This window comes from Staurois parvus, unplaced genomic scaffold (genome assembly GCF_062004578.1).
Source record: "Staurois parvus isolate SC_StPar_1 unplaced genomic scaffold, SC_StPar_1.0 ptg000018l, whole genome shotgun sequence".
Classification (NCBI taxonomy): domain Eukaryota; kingdom Metazoa; phylum Chordata; class Amphibia; order Anura; family Ranidae; genus Staurois; species Staurois parvus.
In genome coordinates, this window is record NW_028317814.1 from 24,072,299 (window position 1) to 24,090,657 (window position 18,359).

The 18,359-nt window shown below is 47.4% G+C and overlaps 1 protein-coding gene across 2 annotated transcripts in view; it reads right to left on the bottom strand.

Annotated features, from left to right (window-relative positions):
• RAB40C (RAB40C, member RAS oncogene family) overlaps positions 1-18,359 on the bottom strand; it is a 78,369-nt gene that overhangs the window by 44,644 nt on the left and 15,366 nt on the right. The window contains exons 1-2 of one of the 2 annotated variants that reach the window (XM_089683164.1): positions 11,431-11,558; positions 8,535-8,840 (exon numbers count right to left, since the gene is read on the bottom strand). In XM_089683164.1, the coding sequence (XP_089539290.1) occupies positions 8,535-8,676 (142 nt within the window). In that variant the 5' untranslated portion in view covers positions 8,677-8,840; positions 11,431-11,558. Of the gene's footprint in view, positions 1-8,534; positions 8,841-11,430; positions 11,559-18,359 lie in introns of those variants that run through there. The other variant, XM_089683155.1, reaches the window with a different exon arrangement.

Below are 18,359 nucleotides of genomic sequence, written 5' to 3' on the forward strand. Positions count from 1 at the left end.
ACTGGAGAGTGCAAAATCTGGTGCAGCTCTGTATAGAAACCAATCAGCTTCCAGGTTTTATTGTCAAATCTTAAATAACCACTTCCCAACCGTGCTATAGCCAAAAAAACTGCTACAGCGTGGTCTGCTAGTTCTGACATTCTATTTGTCTCAAAAAAAAAAGGATAAAAATGTAGTTTGGGTGCAGTGTTGCATGACTGCGCAATTGTCAAAAGTGCAACAGTGCTGAAAGCTGCCAATCCCTGGGCAGGAAGGGGGTAAATGTGCCCGATAGGCAAGTGGTTAAACAAGCCTAAGTTAGAAGCCGATTGGCTCCCATGCACAGCGGCACTAGATTCTCAGTACTCCAGTTTTAGTAAGTCTACCCCTATGGCTGTAGTTGCTGACTTCACCATCTGAAAATGTTCGATGCCTGGCTGTTGTGTTGATCCACCAGCTTTAAAGCAACATTAAACCCAAAACTAAAAATTTTATATATTGCAGCTTACCTGTCATTTGATGTGGTAGCTGCATTCGTTTTCTTTTTAGGCTTTTTCCCCTCTGGTGATCTAGCCAGTAAACACACCTCCTGTATTAGAGTGCCCCCACTCTGGATGAAGGCGCACAGGGGGTCATATTTGGACAGCAGCATTGTTAATATTGGGGGAGAGGAGTTTTATCTGTACTAGCAGATTTAGTTAAACTAACAAGATTGATGCCAAACTGCAGCTAATACTTTATAGGCAGTTACAGCAAAAAGTTTTTTCCTTTCGGGATAAAAGTTTTACATAAATAAATAAAAGCTGATCATTGTAAACACCACTGTCAGTGGTAAAGGGTTGCCGCGATCCTGCAACTGCTACATCTACAGGACAGCCTGCTCTGTTGGGAAAAAAAAAAAAAAAAAAAAGGACTTTAGGGCTGATTGACACTACAAACGCAGTGCATTTGAGCTCACAACATTGGTACCACGTGATCCAGCTGCAGTGTGTTTCTAAAGTAGTGCATGCACTACTTTTAGTGCAGTGCGATTATAGCCCATTCAAAATGCACATAACTGCATGTGAACACAGCACGTTCCTGTGAGGGCATGGTGTCCTAAAAATAAAAGGAAAGAAAGCCCAAAACAAACAAAAATGTAGCCAACACATCTAAGAAAGTAAGCTTTTGGGTTTGATACTGCTTTAATATTATGAGCAGTAAGAGCAGCTACACGCTAAACGTATAACTAAACCCAGGACCCCGCATTCACTATATCCGGTCTCCCCGGACCCTGCATTCACTATATCTGATCTCCCCGGACCCTGCATTCACTATATCCGATCTCCCCGGACCCTGCATTCACTATATCTGGTCTCCCCGGACCCTGCATTCACTATATCTGGTCTCCCCGGACCCTGCATTCACTATATCTGGTCTTCCAGGACCCTTCTTTCTCTATATGTGATCTTCCAGGACCCTGCATTCACTATATCCGGTCTCCCGGGACCCTGCATTCACTATATCCGGTCTCCCGGGACCCTGCATTCACTATATCCGCTCTCCCTGGACCCTGCATTCACTATATCCGCTCTCCCTGGACCCTACAGTCACCATATCTGGTCTCCCCGGACCCTGCATTCACTACATCTGGTCTCCTCGGACCCTGCATTCACTATATCTGGTCTCCCCGGGCCCTGCATTCACTATATCCGGTCTCCCCGACCCCGCATTCACTATATCTGGTCTCCCCGGACCCCGCATTCACTATATCTGGTCTCCCCGGACCCCGCATTCACTATATCTGATCTCCCCGGACCCTGCATTCACTATATCCGGTCTCCCAGGACCCTGCATTCACTATATCTGGTCTCCCCGGACCCTGTATTCACTATATCTGGTCTCCCCGGACCCCGCATTCACTATATCTGATCTCCCCGGACCCTGCATTCACTATATCTGGTCTCCCACAGTACATACAACATGGAAATGCAATTATTTTAGTAAATATAAAAAACTGCTACCGTATTTGCCGGCGTATAAGACGACCCCCTACTTTTCCTGCTAAAATGTAGTGTTTGGGCTATACTCGCCGTATAAGACTACCCCTCTTCCAATGCACACCAGTGGGAGGAATAGTGCCCCATCATCGGCGTCAGTGGGAGGAATAGTGCCCCATCATTGGTGTCAGTGGGGGGAATAGTGCCCCATCATTGGTGTCAGTGGGGGGAATAGTGCCCCATCATTAGTATCAGTGGGGGGAATAGGTGACCCATCATTGGTGTCAGTGGCAGGAATAGTGTCCCATCATCGGTATCAGTGGCAGGAATAGTGCCCCATCATCGGTGTCAGTGGGGGGGGGGGGGGGGAATAGTGCCCCATCGTCGGTGTCAGTGGGGGGGGGGGGGGGAATAGTGCCCCATCGTTGGTGTCAGTGGGGGGGGGGGGAATAGTGCCCCATCGTTGGTGTCAGTGGGGGGGGGGGGAATAGTGCCCCATCGTTGGTGTCAGTGGGGGGGGGGGGAATAGTGCCCCATCGTTGGTGTCAGTGGGGGGGGGGGGGGGAATAGTGCCCCATCGTTGGTGTCAGTGGGGGGGGGGGGGGGAATAGTGCCCCATCGTTGGTGTCAGTGGGGGGGGGGGGGGAATAGTGCCCCATCGTTGGTGTCAGTGGGGGGGGGGGGGGGGAATAGTGCCCCATCGTTGGTGTCAGTGGGGGGGGGGGGGGAATAGTGCCCCATCGTTGGTGTCAGTGGGGGGGCGGGGAATAGTGCCCCATCGTTGGTGTCAGTGGGGGGGGGGGGAATAGTGCCCCATCGTTGGTGTCAGTGGGGGGGGGGGGGGAATAGTGCCCCATCGTTGGTGTCAGTGGGGGGGGGGGGGGGGGGGGGGGAATAGTGCCCCATCGTTGGTGTCAGTGGGGGGGGGGGGGGAATAGTGCCCCATCGTTGGTGTCAGTGGGGGGGGGGGGGGAATAGTGCCCCATCGTTGGTGTCAGTGGGGGGGGGGGGGGGGGAATAGTGCCCCATCGTTGGTGTCAGTGGGGGGGGGGGGGGGGGAATAGTGCCCCATCGTTGGTGTCAGTGGGGGGGGGGGGGGGGGAATAGTGCCCCATCGTTGGTGTCAGTGGGGGGGGGGGGAATAGTGCCCCATCGTTGGTGTCAGTGGGGGGGGGGGGGGGAATAGTGCCCCATCGTTGGTGTCAGTGGGGGGGGGGGGGGAATAGTGCCCCATCGTTGGTGTCAGTGGGGGGGGGGGAATAGTGCCCCATCGTTGGTGTCAGTGGGGGGGGGGGGGGAATAGTGCCCCATCGTTGGTGTCAGTGGGGGGGGGGGGGAATAGTGCCCCATCGTTGGTGTCAGTGGGGGGGGGGGGGGAATAGTGCCCCATCGTTGGTGTCAGTGGGGGGGGGGGGGAATAGTGCCCCATCGTTGGTGTCAGTGGGGGGGGGGGGAATAGTGCCCCATCGTTGGTGTCAGTGGGGGGGGGGGGGAATAGTGCCCCATCGTTGGTGTCAGTGGGGGGGGGGAATAGTGCCCCATCGTTGGTGTCAGTGGGGGGGGGGGGGGGGGAAATAGTTTTTTTGCCTGAATTCATTCAGGCAAACTTAAAGGTGAGCGCATAGGGAGACCATAAGGCACCTGGCGAGAGGAAACAAGGATTCACCTGCACTTTGGCACTTGCTTATAAAGACTTTATTTATTTATTTTTCATGTATTACACTTATGCACGTGCACATTAGTATATTTTTGCACTAATATTGCCGGATTGATCACATATAATTAGAGTGGCACTAATTATATTTATACTTTTATTGATATATTCACTTATTTATTATTCACATTATATCAAGGTCCTATATTGATTATTATTTATCACACAAATTTAGGTTGTGTATGTGTGTATTGGCAATATATCAGCAATTATTTAATTATATTAGTTTATGGAATATCACTATTTATTAAGTAGAATGAGCACAGATTGGATATAGAGACATAGAGATATATATGTATACAAATAGGAGCGCGGCATTATTAATACCTTAAATAGTGCCCCACCGTTGGTGTCAGTGGGAGGAATAGTGCCCCATCATTGGTGTCAGTGGGAGGAATAGTGCTCCATCATTGGTATCAGTGACACCAATGATGCGGCACTATTCCTCCCACTGACACCAATTACACTTGCTGACCCCTGTTGCAGTATGGTGCTGCTGCAGCCAGCATATGTGGTTGCAGCAGCACCTCTACACTGCACACTTACCTGCTGCTCCTGCACTCGATTTTCGCGGGGCCTCTTGGCTCCGCCCCCTCGCCGGTGATTGGCCGCCTGTGTGCCTTTCCTGAGCTACAGTTCTGGCGGCCAATCACCGGTGAGGAGGTGGAGCCGAGCAGCCGCACGAACATCCAGTGGCCGAACGGAAGGAGCAGCCGCGCTTCCTGGACCGGATCGTCGTGGGACCGGAGCCAGGTAAGAGACAGCAGCCCCTGCCCACCCCTATACTTAGTGTCCCTTCTGTTGGAAGGGGGGGGGGGGGGCGGCGGCACCGCGCCGCCCCCCTAAAAAGTGTCAGTATGCTGTATACCGGCGTATAAGATGACCCCCGACTTTTGAGAAGATTTTCAAGGGGTAAAAAGTCGTCTTATACGCAGGCAAATACGGTAAATACCTTTTCTCATCAGCAGTATAGAGCAGTCCTGTGACTTCTATCAGTGTCTGGCTGAGCACTGGCTAATCTTTCAGGAGTGGTTATCATTATCCTCTGATTGTCCTATGGAGGCTACATGACCCCGACCCTCTGTCTGGACAGTGTCGACTGGCCCTGTACTGATCATCACCTGCACTCTCCCAAAATTAAAAAAAAGAAAACACCTTTCTAGCAATACACACCAAACTGAGCATGTGCCTACTAGGGCTCATTACCATCAGAAGGACTGAGGACAGTAGAAGGGAAGGATCAGAGAAGTAAAGATCAAACAGCCTTTTTACACAATACAGAGGATTAACCCCTTGGGTTCCACAGTGAGTATAACAAGCATGCTTTACTGCATATACAGACTGATTGTACTGGTGTGGGTTTAGTAACACTTTAAAGTATCATAGGATAAAAAAAACTATGAACCAAGAAATAGAGGTTGTCGATTTTGTTCTGAAAATACAAGCCAGCGGAATGTACGGCTCCCTCTGTACATTTGTGCCCACTCAGATGAAAGCACAAGTCTCATAGTATGACTGGAGGCTTATTGTATGCCAACCAAATCTATAATCTGCTCTAATACTGCTCAGTATGTTTTGTGCCCCAAGTCACTGACCTGAACCTAGCAAACTAGTGCAGTCAGAGGCAAGTTGTAACTTCTGTCCAGACACCTGATGTGGAAAAGATACTCAAAATATGGAAGTCCCTGGATAAGCACAATAGCCTGGAAAACAACTAAATTGCAGCATGGCTGCGCACATTTAAAGGGTTGGTTCGCCTTTAGGGACATCTTTCACAGATCTCCCCCATGCACTGCAGCAATGGGAGATAACCCTTACTTATACCTAATGAAGTGACTGGCCTCAGATGATACAAATCCTACACAAGTTGTACCTGTTTATCTACAGCAGTCTTTCCTCTACATTCAAAGCACAGAATTTACACAGGATTTCTCAGTTCTGAAAAGCAGGGGGCGGGGTTGTGAAGTTGAATCAGTAAGGATAGCTCTGAGAGCTGATTGGAGGAAAGGGACACCCCCCCCCCCTCTTCACACAGTACATAGAAACATTGCTGAGGCTGTTCCTGTCAGGGCTCCGGGTATGACCAGAGATGTGTGGACTGACACAGGGAAATGCAGGCTTCAGATATGGTATAAATAAGACAGTTTATTAAGACTAACAATACAAATATAAACGCAGTGCACCAAACCCCAAGCTAACACAAATACATACAACAAGGTGAAACAAACCCAAACTGATATAGATACACAGGTACATACACATATAGAGCACAATGTAGTCAGGCAGGCCGGGTCGATAACTATCGGGCAGGTAGGTACAGGAGGAGCAGGCGGAGAGTAGTCAGGTCACGAGCCGGGTACAGCAACTAACGGACAGGTAGGTACAGGGGGTCAGGCAGAGAATGGTCAGGGTCACAAGCCAGGGATCAAACAGGAGAAGTCAGCAGAGGTCAGGATCAGGCAGGGTCAGCAACAAGTCAGGCAGAAACAGGAACAGGAATGCAGGTTACAAGATACAGGGGCCCATGGAAAAACACACACCAAGGCACAGACTGCAGGTCTGACCATCCCTTAAAATACACCTGCAATCAGCCCCAGGTGATGGCTAATTGCCGAAGTGAACCTCTGGTTGTTGAGAGCACCCGCTGGCCAGCCCTGGTACTGCAGCCCACAAGGCAGGTGAGTCCCACCACTATTGGCAAGTCCATTCCTGACAGTTCTTCACAGGCTGTGCCCTCCCTCGTCACCATTTTTCTCTTGGTGTCAGGAAAACATGTCAGAAGTGAATCATGCAGATAGCAGAGGAACAAGGCAGCAGACAAAAATAACACGCCGTGCTTTGGATTGAGACCAGTACACAATATAGAGAGATATGCTTTGTTCATATTTTATGTCTGAGGTTTACAAACACTTTAATACATTAAAATGTCAGTTTTTGAATTGTGAAGCTACTACACTGCAATTCAAACCCGAAGAAGGAAATTAAACCATTTTCTGTTACTGCCCGATAGCAGCAGTAGCCTGGAGCTCAGCATAGAGTCTTCGCAAGGAAAGCCTCTAAATGTGGTGGCATAGATGCAAAGCTGGCAATTCTCAAAGGCAAAGAAACAGGAGCAGCAAAGGAAAGAAGTCTCTGGGGTCTGCAGGCAGTATAACTTTAGATGAAAGGTTCCCCAACAGCCATCCACTGCAGACATATTAAAAGGAATTCTCCTTTAGGCTGTCAAATGGGCATTTTGTGGACCATCACTATGTGATTCCCTACTTTTTCTACCTAAACGTCTGTCACATAAGCATGCTTACTATGGCATTTCCTAATGCTGGCCATACATGGGTCGAAATTCGATCGAATTTTCGTCCAAAAACCGGTCCGAAGAATAATCGGACGATTTTCGCTCTGTTAGTGGGTCAATGACACTGGCCGATTTCCGTGGTTCCTCCCCTTTTCGGTGATCGGGCATGTTGGAAAATTTGGGAAAAACAAACCGATTTTCGACTCAATGATGGTCAAATTGTACGATCGTTTTTTTCCCCAAACAGAATATGCGCATGAGCCGTGACCTGGAAGGAACAGAAGTTTCACCTGTTATATGGGATGAACTTTATGACTTGGTCGGCGGATTTTTGAAATCATTGATGGCATCATCGGATTACCGAGCAAACAACGTTTTCGATTTTCAGACAAAAAATAGTTCGGAACTCAAACCATGTATGGCTTGCATTAGCCAATGAAAGATACATGTAGAACACAGGGTTATGAAAGTTGGAGCTTGAAAACAAACAGGCCACATATTTTGAAGGCATTATTCTGACCTTTGAAGGCATTATTCCAACCTGGAATGCTGCCAGCAGGTAGACTCACCATGAGATACTTATTGGCTATTGCTGCATTTTGAGGCCCCCTGCACTGCACCCTTGAGGCTCATAACACTAATCAGTGCCGGCAGTTGGGGGGGCATATAGCAAGGGTCACAACGACTTGCCAAGTGTTACATTTCGACCCCTGGTTCACACACCAATATATATATATATATATATATATATATATATATATATATATATATATATATATATATATATATATATACACATACATACATACATACATACATATACATACATACATACATACACATATATATCTATATCTATATATATCTGTGCAGGCCGCATTTGGCACGGGCAGGAGAGCCCATTCATTTGAATGGACTCCTCGTGCCACGCAGGGAAGGAGTCCCTGCACTTCTTTGGAAAACGCAGCCCGCATGGGAACCTCGGTTCCCAATATGGTTGCGTTTTCCAGTGCGGGCGGCAGCCTCTAGAATTAATGGCACCCGCCCGTGGGTCCACATTTCTCTGTGCGGGTGGTGCGGCTGCATGGATTTTCGTGCGGATCCGCAGCGGTACCACCCGCACAGATGTGAACCTAGGGTAAGAGTCCATCTGAACAAAAAAAAAAAAAGTAGCTACAAAACCTAGCTATCTGACATTCGGAATATGTATGGAAAGTAAATACCCTGCTTGCCCATTTATTATATGCTCAGTTACAAGTTAGTATCTTCTCATGGATGCAGTCATTGTGCAACCTTTCACTTTGTCCCCCTCAGGTTACAGAAGCCTGGCAAGCTGCGCTGAACAAAAGAAATCGCCCACGTTTGGCTATACACATCTACAGCCAAATTTTCTAAATTTAAGCATGAGTCGTCTCAGATTGCCCAATCTATTCTTTATTCAGATAGACTGCCCCCCCCTTTTTTTTTTTTTGGCAGACTGACAGCGATCTGGGACATAGCGCCATGGGGATTACCAGGTGCATGGAATTGAGAAGACAAAAACATAGCTTTCAGTACGACAGCTGCTCACCGTTACTATAGGAGTATGGAGATTCTGATGCGCCATCCTGCAAACTCTCCAGGATTTCCCCCTTCCCGACATCACTGTCCCCCACCAGCAGGAATTTCAGGAGGTAATCGTAGCTCTTCACAGGGCTGCCCTGGGTGCCCATCCTCCTTGTCAGGAGGCAAACGGCATGTCAGGCCCCTCCAGGTGCCTCTGTAAGAAGATGCTGCTGGTTAGCGATGCCCGGGGTGGTAGTGAGACCGCAGATGGGATGCTTGGCTTCTATCGCCTCATTTAAATATTCCTGGGAGACAGGCTGGAGAGATGATCCTGCAAGATAAAACAAAACCACAACTTTCACTGAAAAGAACAAGCTGCCAATTTACACTTCTTAAACAGTATAGTGAGCCAACTACACACCCACAGATCTCAATATGCTGTATATTCCCAGCCAGAAATATCCAACACATTCCATCCATACCATTCTGCATCAGAAGAGAAGTATCTGTACCATTTAAAGAATATGTAAACCCAACATTTCACATTTATGATAAGTGTCTGCCGTACCATGTACTTCACGGGTGTCAAACTGGCGGTCCTCCAGCTGTTGCCAAACTACAAGTCCCATGAGGCATTGCAAGATTGACAGTTACAAGGGTGAATCCCAAAGGCAGAGGCATGATGGGACTTGTAGTTTGACAACAGCTGGAGGGCTGTCAGTTTGACACCCCTGATGTACTTGGATGAATAAGTATCCTGTTCTCTTTGTATTGGTTCCTTTCCCTGGTGTTTCTGCCAGTCGTTCTGCTTTCCTGTTAAAAACGGACCACAGTAGGCATGATAGCACAGCATAGTCAGTTCCCCAGATATGCTGGGAACGCAATGTGCTTCCTCCAATGATCAGACTTGTCCCCCACTAGGCAAAGCCTGGAAAGTTCAGTGTTCTGCTGTTTCTTCTCCCCCAGCTCTTATACAGCTGAGAACAGAGAAAATGTGATCCTTGGGGGGGGAGGAAAAAAAAAAACAAAAAAAAAAAAAAACACAGGGTATTTATGTTCATCTATACACAAATATTTTGCCTTTTATTTCTATATTAAACATAATGGGTTGTATTACAAGGTAAGGGTTAACCATCCCTTTAAGGTCACAAAGTGATCTTCTCTTGCAGCCCGACCAGTGAACACCATCCCGCAATGCATGAAAATGATTAGCTGTGAGCAAGCAAAAAGGGAATGTCAATGACTATCCTGCTTAGAGCGAGTGAGAGGGATCGTCAAAATTACAATCCATCGTTTCCAAGCACAAGGGTTCATTGAAACTGCTGCAAGGGTTCAGATACCAATACCAAATAGTTTCATTTGCTGTGGCTTTATCAGTATCCCCATGTACTATCCTTTCAACAAAAAAAAAAAAAGCTTAAAATAAAAAAAGTAAAAAAAGAGGAAAAGTTTTGAAATTAGATGATGTAATGATACGGACAATGGAAAAATTGTGGAATTTGATTATTAAATCTCCATTTAAGAAACAAGATGTGTATGTTTATGGACAGCCTATGAGTGCTCATACCCTATACGGGATACAATGATCACTCCAAGAATATGATTTAAAAAGGCAAAAAAAGGACAACAAACAGGATTGGAAATATTCCAGACCACAGAAAGCCAATGCTCCAAAAATAAAAAATTAAAAGAATAGAAAAAAATTATACATTTTAAAAAATTAAACCACTGTTTATTGACCGATGGAATATGTGCTACCCTACTGGGGCTGTGTTTTCTCGTTTACAACATAATTATTATTAAACAGTATTTATAAAGCGCCAAACAGTTCGCTCAGCGCTGTACATTACAATGGGAGACAATACATGCGACATACAAGAACAATACAATGCGATACACGACGGGCTTGAGGGCCCTGCTCCTCGGAGCTTACAATCTAGGAGGGAGGGGATAGTGGTACAGGAGGAAAAGCTGTGGGGGATGGAGTGGTAGGAAGAGTGGAGGAGGTCGGCAATTAGCAGGGGGTAGGGTAGGCTTCCCTGAAGAGATGGGTTTTCAGGGTGCGCCTAAAGGAGAGGAGAGTAGGTGATAGTCTGATGGATTGGGGTAGGGAGTTCCAGAGGATGGGTGACGCCCTGGAGAAGTCTTGGAGGCGGGCAGGGGAGGAGGAGACCAGGGAACAACCTCATTGGCTGATGTATTCTTATGTGCCTATATATTCCATGAATCTGTTCGTTCGCCACAACTCACCATATAGGTGGGCTATGTTTCCTATTTTTCTGTATACTACTTTCCACAGTTTTTCAATCAAAATATTGAAATATAAAAAATTAAACCGCACACATGCCTTATTTTTTGCATCTCTCGAAGCCCATGTATGCAGCTCCAGCAAACAGCTCGCTGACAAACAAATCGCACAAACTAGCTTCTAAATTCGACATCGATCTGCCCACTGCTGGTGTTAAAACACTTGTTTTGTCCTCTGAAACCACCATTACATAAGATGTTCCTGTCATCTCTGCTGCCTCGATGGGAATTTATCACAGCATGCACCGATTAATGGTACGTCAGTTTAAAAAAAAAAAAAAAAAAAAAAAGCTATTCTGAATGGCCGACAATTCTTGATGGGACAATCGAAACAACACCAAGTCTACGGGGGGGGGATCCGTATCTCTCCAATCCATAGACCACACCAATTCCTATATTGTTGTTCTTTCCCACCCATGTCACTGTTGATGTTCTCATAATTCTCTCTTTGATGCTATGTATTGTTTGATGTATTACAAAACCTAATAAAGACAAATTTGCCTTTAAACAACACCCAGTGCCTAATATTTCCCCCACATATTAAAGGATAGTAAACAATGATCCACACACCCCTGCCCTGTAGGATATCACACACATCTGCAGATGCATACAACCTGCGTTACAGGATCCCCGTATTGTAGGATGCTTCCCCTCTTGTCCATCCACGCTGTCCTCATCCTCTGGTCATAGAGTACAGCGCAGCATAAAAGCCCATTCTTCCCACCCTGTATTAGCATACTGATGAAGGGAGAGGTAAAGCCAGCTTCATCCAATCACAACCCGGCTTGTATTTCCAGTCCCTCCCTGGACAGGGGGGCGGATTACAGAGCTATTTGCATAAAGAGCAAAACACAGGCAGATGGCTCGGCATCTTAACCCTTGCAAGGCTGAGGAGTCCTGCACTGGGATTCAGATCACAGCTTTAGGCCAGCTTTCCTGGCAATGGCAGGGTTAATGAGTGAAATGAGGGGAATGCATTATGCTTTCACCATATAGCGACCTGGAGGCCATTCAAAGCCCGCAAGATGAGAATCCGTGGATAGTGACTCATCTTAATTCTCGTGTATGCAAAGATGGGGGTCTCCACGGGCCCCCCGCTGACATCACTCCATCCAGCTGGCACACAGGACAAAGCAGAAATAGAAACAGAAAAAAGGAAATTCTACTCACAAAGAGCTGGGTGCTGCATGTCAGATGTAAGGAAATGGAAGACATTCTGCAGCAATGGACTGACGTCTATAAGATTTGTTTATATACAACCGACTTATTCAACAGAGTACTTAAATCTAGACGCATCAATCCCGAACCAAGACCAAGAAGCAATCATGTCCATCCGCAGCACTATACACGCAGTAGAGACCATTTCAGGAGGAGGAAATCATCCCCGGCCTCATTTATGGAATCGTTTTGGCCGACAGCAACAAATCCGATTCAAATGGCTGCTCTGGGCTAATACACAGTTAATGAACCACTTGCCTACCGGCACTTATACCCCCTTCCTGCCCAGGACAATGTTCAGCGCTTTCGCACTTTTGAATAACAATTGCGTGGTCATGTGACACTGTACCCACATCATTTTTTTTCACACAAATAAAGCCTTCTTTTGGTGGCATTTACTCGCTGTTGGTTTATTTTTGGCGCTATAAACAAAAAAAGAAAGCAAACATTTAGAAAAAAAAAATTTTTTTCTTTGTTTCTTTTATAAAATTTTGCAAACGGGTAATTTTTCTCCTTCACTGATGTACGTTGATGAGGCAGCACTGATAGGCAGCATTGATGAGGTGGTACTGATAGGCAGCACTGAGGTGGTACTGATAGGCGGCAATGATGAGGTGGTACCGAGGCAGAACCGATATGCTGGCACTGATATGCAACAATGATGGGCACTGATAGGCAGCACCGATGAGGTGGTACTGATAGGCGGCACTGATGAGGTGGTACTGATAGGCGGCACTGATGAGGTGGTACTGATAGGCGGCACTGATGAGGTGGTACTGATAGGCGGCACTGATGAGGTGGTACTGATAGGCAGCACTGAGGTGGTACTGAGGCAGAACCGATATGCTGGCACTGATATGCAACAATGATGGGCACTGAAAGGCACTGATAGGCAACAATGATGAGCTGGCACTGATAGGCAAAAATGATGGGCACTGATAGGCGGCACCGACGGTACTGACTGGCGGCACTGCTGGGCACTTGTGGGCGGCACCAATTATAAGTGCCCAGATGATCAGTGCCGTTCCCTCCTCTGACAATTGCCGGTTAATGGCAGTACTCCTCACAATGTGACAGCGTGAGGAAAGTGCAGCCGATAACCGGCAACTGCATTTACTGGTGATCTGCTGTGTCATTGGACACAGCTGATCCCGTGGTAAAAGGCTGCTGTGATTGGCCTTTTACCACATCACGCGATCAGCTGTGTCCATAGGACAAAGCGATCACGGAGATTGCTGAATGCGCGCCCTGGGAGAACATCATATGACGTCCTCCCAGAACTGGCCAGCAGCAGTGTAGCCGTCATTTGGCTATCTGCGGTCAGCAAGTGGTTAAAGACGCTTTGTCAAGTTCCATTGTTTTTGGACTGTACCAATCAATATACAGGCGTACCTCAGTTTACGAATTTAATGCGTTCCACGGGACTTTCCGTATTGTGAAAAATTTGTAAACCAAAAACGCGGTTTCCCATAGGAATGCACTGAAAACCAATTAATCCGTTCCGGAGGTCAGAAAAAAAAGTAAAAAAGTCTTTTTATCTGTTCAAAACGTTTTATAAAGTGCACTTTAAAGGCATAGTACTGTACAGGGACATGATTAAAAAAAAAAATTGTAAATGCAATGAAAACCAATTAATCCATTCGTATTGCGAAAATAATTAATAAACCGAGCCATTATTTTCATTTGTAAACTGAAAATTACTTTAACCGAGGTGTTCGTAAATCGAGGTTCGCCTGTACATATATAAACAAGACCAATGCTTGAGAAGATTCTGACTAGGCAATACTTGGGCAGCATAAAGCTAGACACAGACAGAACAAAGCTGGATGCACAGACGCAAAATCAGAAATACGTCACGCTTTAAGGCCATGTACATGAGCCTACCCTGACCGCGGTTTTGCATTTTCCGGCGGTCAAAGCGTTCCTATCCTTAATGTGATTCTTCCGCGTTCAGGAGAGGGAGGTTTAACCTCACCTAAACACGGCAGCTCCTAAACTCTGCTAAAAGCCTACAGTGAAATAAATAAGTATTTGATCCCCTGCTGATTTGGAATGTTTGCCCACTCACAAAAAAATGATCGGTCTAAAAATCGAATGTTTGGTGTATTGTAACACTGAGAGACAGAATAGCAACAAAAACTTCAAAAGAAATGCATGTCTAACAAATGATGCACTGATTTGCATGTTCATGAGGAAAATAAGTATTTGATTCCCTATCATTCAGCAGGATTTCTGTCTACCAGGTGTCTTTCATACAGGCAACAAGATGTGATTAGAAGCAGTCTCTTAAAGGGAGTGCTGCTAATCTCATTTTGTTACCTGTATAAAAGACACCTGTCCACAGGAGCAATCAAACAATCAGATTCCAAACTCTCCACCATGGCAAAGACCAAAGAGCTGTCCAAGGATGTCAGGGACAGTATTGTAGACCTAAACAAGGCTGGACTGGGCAACAAAACTATCGCCAAGCAGCTTGGTGAGAAGGTGACAACAGTTGGTGCAATGTACAGCGCTGAGCGAACTATTGGCGCTTTATAAATACTGTATAATAATCATTCGCTGTAGGTGTACATGGACAGGCTTTTATGGAGTTGAGTTTAGGAACTTTGGCAGAAAAAATGCCAAAAGCTCCTAAACTCGAGTTTAGGAGCTGCTGGTGTACATGGAGCCTTCCTGCTCAGGTGGGAACATGCTAAGCAGCGCTATACAGTCTCTCTGCCCAGCAGTGTATTGTAGTACATCAGGAAATCATGACAATTGAGCATGTTGGACCAGGTTTCCTCACTCCCGTAACTGGCTGAGGGGGGGGGGGGGGGGGGGGGGTGTATGCTCTAGCTAGTAATACACTCAACAACAAAAGCAGCTGTAGAGAGATCAAAATTAATCTGGTTTTGATCCAGTGGATTAATACTTTTCGATCCATTTCTAGGCAGGCTGGTTGCACTGAAGTCGATCTGTCAATCAACTTCAGCACAACCAACCTGTTTTTTTTTTTTTTCTACCCAATCCTTGCCAGCAGCTATAGCCTCCAGCGGTGATCATTGTATTCTGTGGTGGGGAATGCTGGAATGCTCCCTGGAGCTCCCCACTGGCAGAACACAATAACCCCTGATTTACATCTGCGCGGGCCGCGATTTGTGCAAGCATGAAAGCCCATCCCCCGAACCCCGCATCCGCTAGATCCGCCCCCCTCGGACCCTGCATCCGCTAGATCCGGCCCCCCCCCCCCCCGGACCCTGCATCCGCTAGATCCGGCCCCCCCCCCCCCCCCGGACCCTGCATCCGCTAGATCCGGCCCCCCCCCCCCCCGGACCCTGCATCCGCTAGATCCGGCCCCCCCCCCCCCGGACCCTGCATCCACTAGATCCGGCCCCCCCCCCCCCGGACCCTGCATCCACTAGATCCGGCCCCCCCCCCGGACCCTGCATCCACTAGATCCGGCCCCCCCCCCCCGGACCCTGCATCCACTAGATCCGGCCCCCCCCCCCCGGACCCTGCATCCACTAGATCCGGCCCCCCCGGACCCTGCATCCACTAGATCCGGTCTCCCCGGACCCTGCATCCACTATATCCGGTCTCCCCGGACCCTGCATTTACTATATCCGGTCTCCCCGGACCCTGCATCCACTATATCCGGTCTCCCCGGACCCTGCATCCACTATATCCGGTCTCCCCGGACCCTGCATCCACTATATCCGGTCTCCCCGGACCCTGCATTCACTATATCCGGTCTCCCCGGACCCTGCATCCACTATATCCGGCCCCCCCCCCCCCCCCCGGACCCTGCATCCACTAGATCCGGTCTCCCCGGACCCTGCATCCACTATATCCGGTCTCCCCGGACCCTGCATCCACTATATCCGGTCTCCCCGGACCCTGCATCCACTATATCCGGTCTCCCCGGACCCTGCATTCACTATATCCGGTCTCCCCGGACCCTGCATTCACTATATCCGGTCTCCCCGGACCCTGCATTCACTATATCCGGTCTCCCCGGACCCTGCATTCACTATATCCGGTCTCCGCGGACCCTGCATTCACTATATCCGGTCTCCCCGGACCCTGCATTCACTATATCCGGTCTCCCCGGACCCTGCATTCACTATATCCGGTCTCCCCGGACCCTGCATTCACTATATCCGGTCTCCCCGGACCCTGCATTCACTATATCCGGTCTCCCCGGACCCTGCATTCACTATATCTGGTCTCCCAGGACCTACATTCACTATATCTGGTCTGCCCAGACCTACATTCACTATATCTGGTCTCTCACAGTACACAGAACATGGAAATGCAATTATTTTAGTAAATATAAACTGCTAAACACCTTTTATCATCAGCAGTTAGAGCAGTCTTGTGACTTCTATCCATCTATCTGTCCAGTCGAGCACTGGTTAAAGATTGTAGGAGGAGTTTTCATTTTGCTCTAGAAGGATGCAGAACCCCTGACCCTCTATCTGGACAGGGCTGATTGGCCCCGTGCTAATCACATGCACTCTCCCAGGGAAAAAAAAAAAAAGAAAACCTCTAGCAATACACACCAAACTGAGCATGTGCAGTGTCTCCACACCATATGTCTTATCAAGAGATAAGGGGGAGGATCATAGAAGTCAGAATCAAACACCCTCCCAAGAAGAAAAAAACTCTAGCAATACACAGGAAACTGAGCATGTGCAGAGTGACTCCACCCGATATGTCTTATCAGGAGAGAAGAGGGGGACCCTGGAAGAAGGGGAGGATCAGAGAAGTCAGGATCAAACCCACTTTTGACACAATGCAAAGCATTAACCCCTTAGGTTGCACAGTGAGTATAACAAGCATGCTGTACTGCATAAACAGACTGTTGTGGGTTTAGTAACACTTTAGGGCTTCATTCACACCATACATGCAGGAAAACTCATGGAAACTGATGCGCAGATTTCACTTGCAGAGACATCAGATTTCATGCGTGCTTCGATGAGTTTTATACATGTTTCAGATTCCTGCGCAGAAAAAAATCTGTGCGTGACAGCAGTGTCGTGGTGTGAACAGGACACAGAGAACAACTGATTTGGTTGTGCCCTTGCAGAAGAACTGATGACTGTGCGCCATGGTGTGAATGAGCCCCAACTGTCACCCACTCCAGCAATGACACCAAAGATCGAGGTTTACCTTCACATCAGGGCTGACCAATCCCAGGAGTCCGGCAGCCAAAGCTTATTGGACATTACAGCTGCCACCCAACTTTTGAGGGGTTTTTTCTAGTTGTCAATGGAGCCGGCTCCTTAAAACATCCTGCTGGCTCCAGGATTGGACAGACTTGCTCCTGAATGCCATATTCATTGTTCACCCCTGCTTTATATTCTACTGCACAGCAGGGAGAGAACTGATCAAACCTGGAGCAACCGTGCATACCGATCTTCACGTTGTTCAGTTAGGTCTCACTTACACATGCTGTGCCCTCTGAAGAACAATTGCTCTTCAGGGGGCATTTAACAGGCTATTCTATTACCTCCTGTTTTAACCCCTTAAACCCAACAAAAACATATGGCACCCCTATTCAGCTGAATGGATCATGTTTAGCAGGTAGTTCCGCAGGGATAGTTTTTGCATTGCAAAGCATCACAGCTGCTGCATATGTACACCCCCTTTCACTTTTACCTTTTAAGGGGGAGTGGTAAAAACACAACTCAAATGCACATTTTTACTGCCCAAATCTAGAAGCGTAAACAAGCCCTTAAAAGCAGAACTAAAGTCACTATAATTACCTCCTAACAGTCCAAAGTCTGCAGATCAGGAATGTTGCAACTACACCTGTTCTGAGCGCGTGCAAAGCAGTGTGATTTGTTATTAGGAGAGATAAACGTCAGGCTCCATGATTCCATGACAAGGGTTTCCTTTAACCCCTCGCCTACCGGGCACTTATACCCCCCTCCTGCCCAGGCCAGTTTTCAGCTCTGTCACACTTTGAATGACAATTGCGCGGTCATGCAACACTGTACCCATATGACATTATCATTTTTTGAAGACAGAGCTTTCTTTTGGTAGTATTTAATCAGCTCGGGGTTTTTTATTTTTTGCTAAAACAAACCAAACTGAAAATTTTGAGAAAAAAAAAAAAAAAAAAAAAGGTTTTTCTTAGTTTTTGTTATACAGTAAAATTTTGTAAATAAGTGAAATTTTTCCTTCACTGATGTGTGGTAATGAGGCTGCAGTGATGGACACGGATAGGTAGCACTGATGAGGAGGCACTGGTAGGTGGCACAGATGGGCAGTGACGATGAGTGATGATGGGCACGGAAAGGCGGCACTGATGTGCACTAGTAGGCACTGATATGTGGCATTG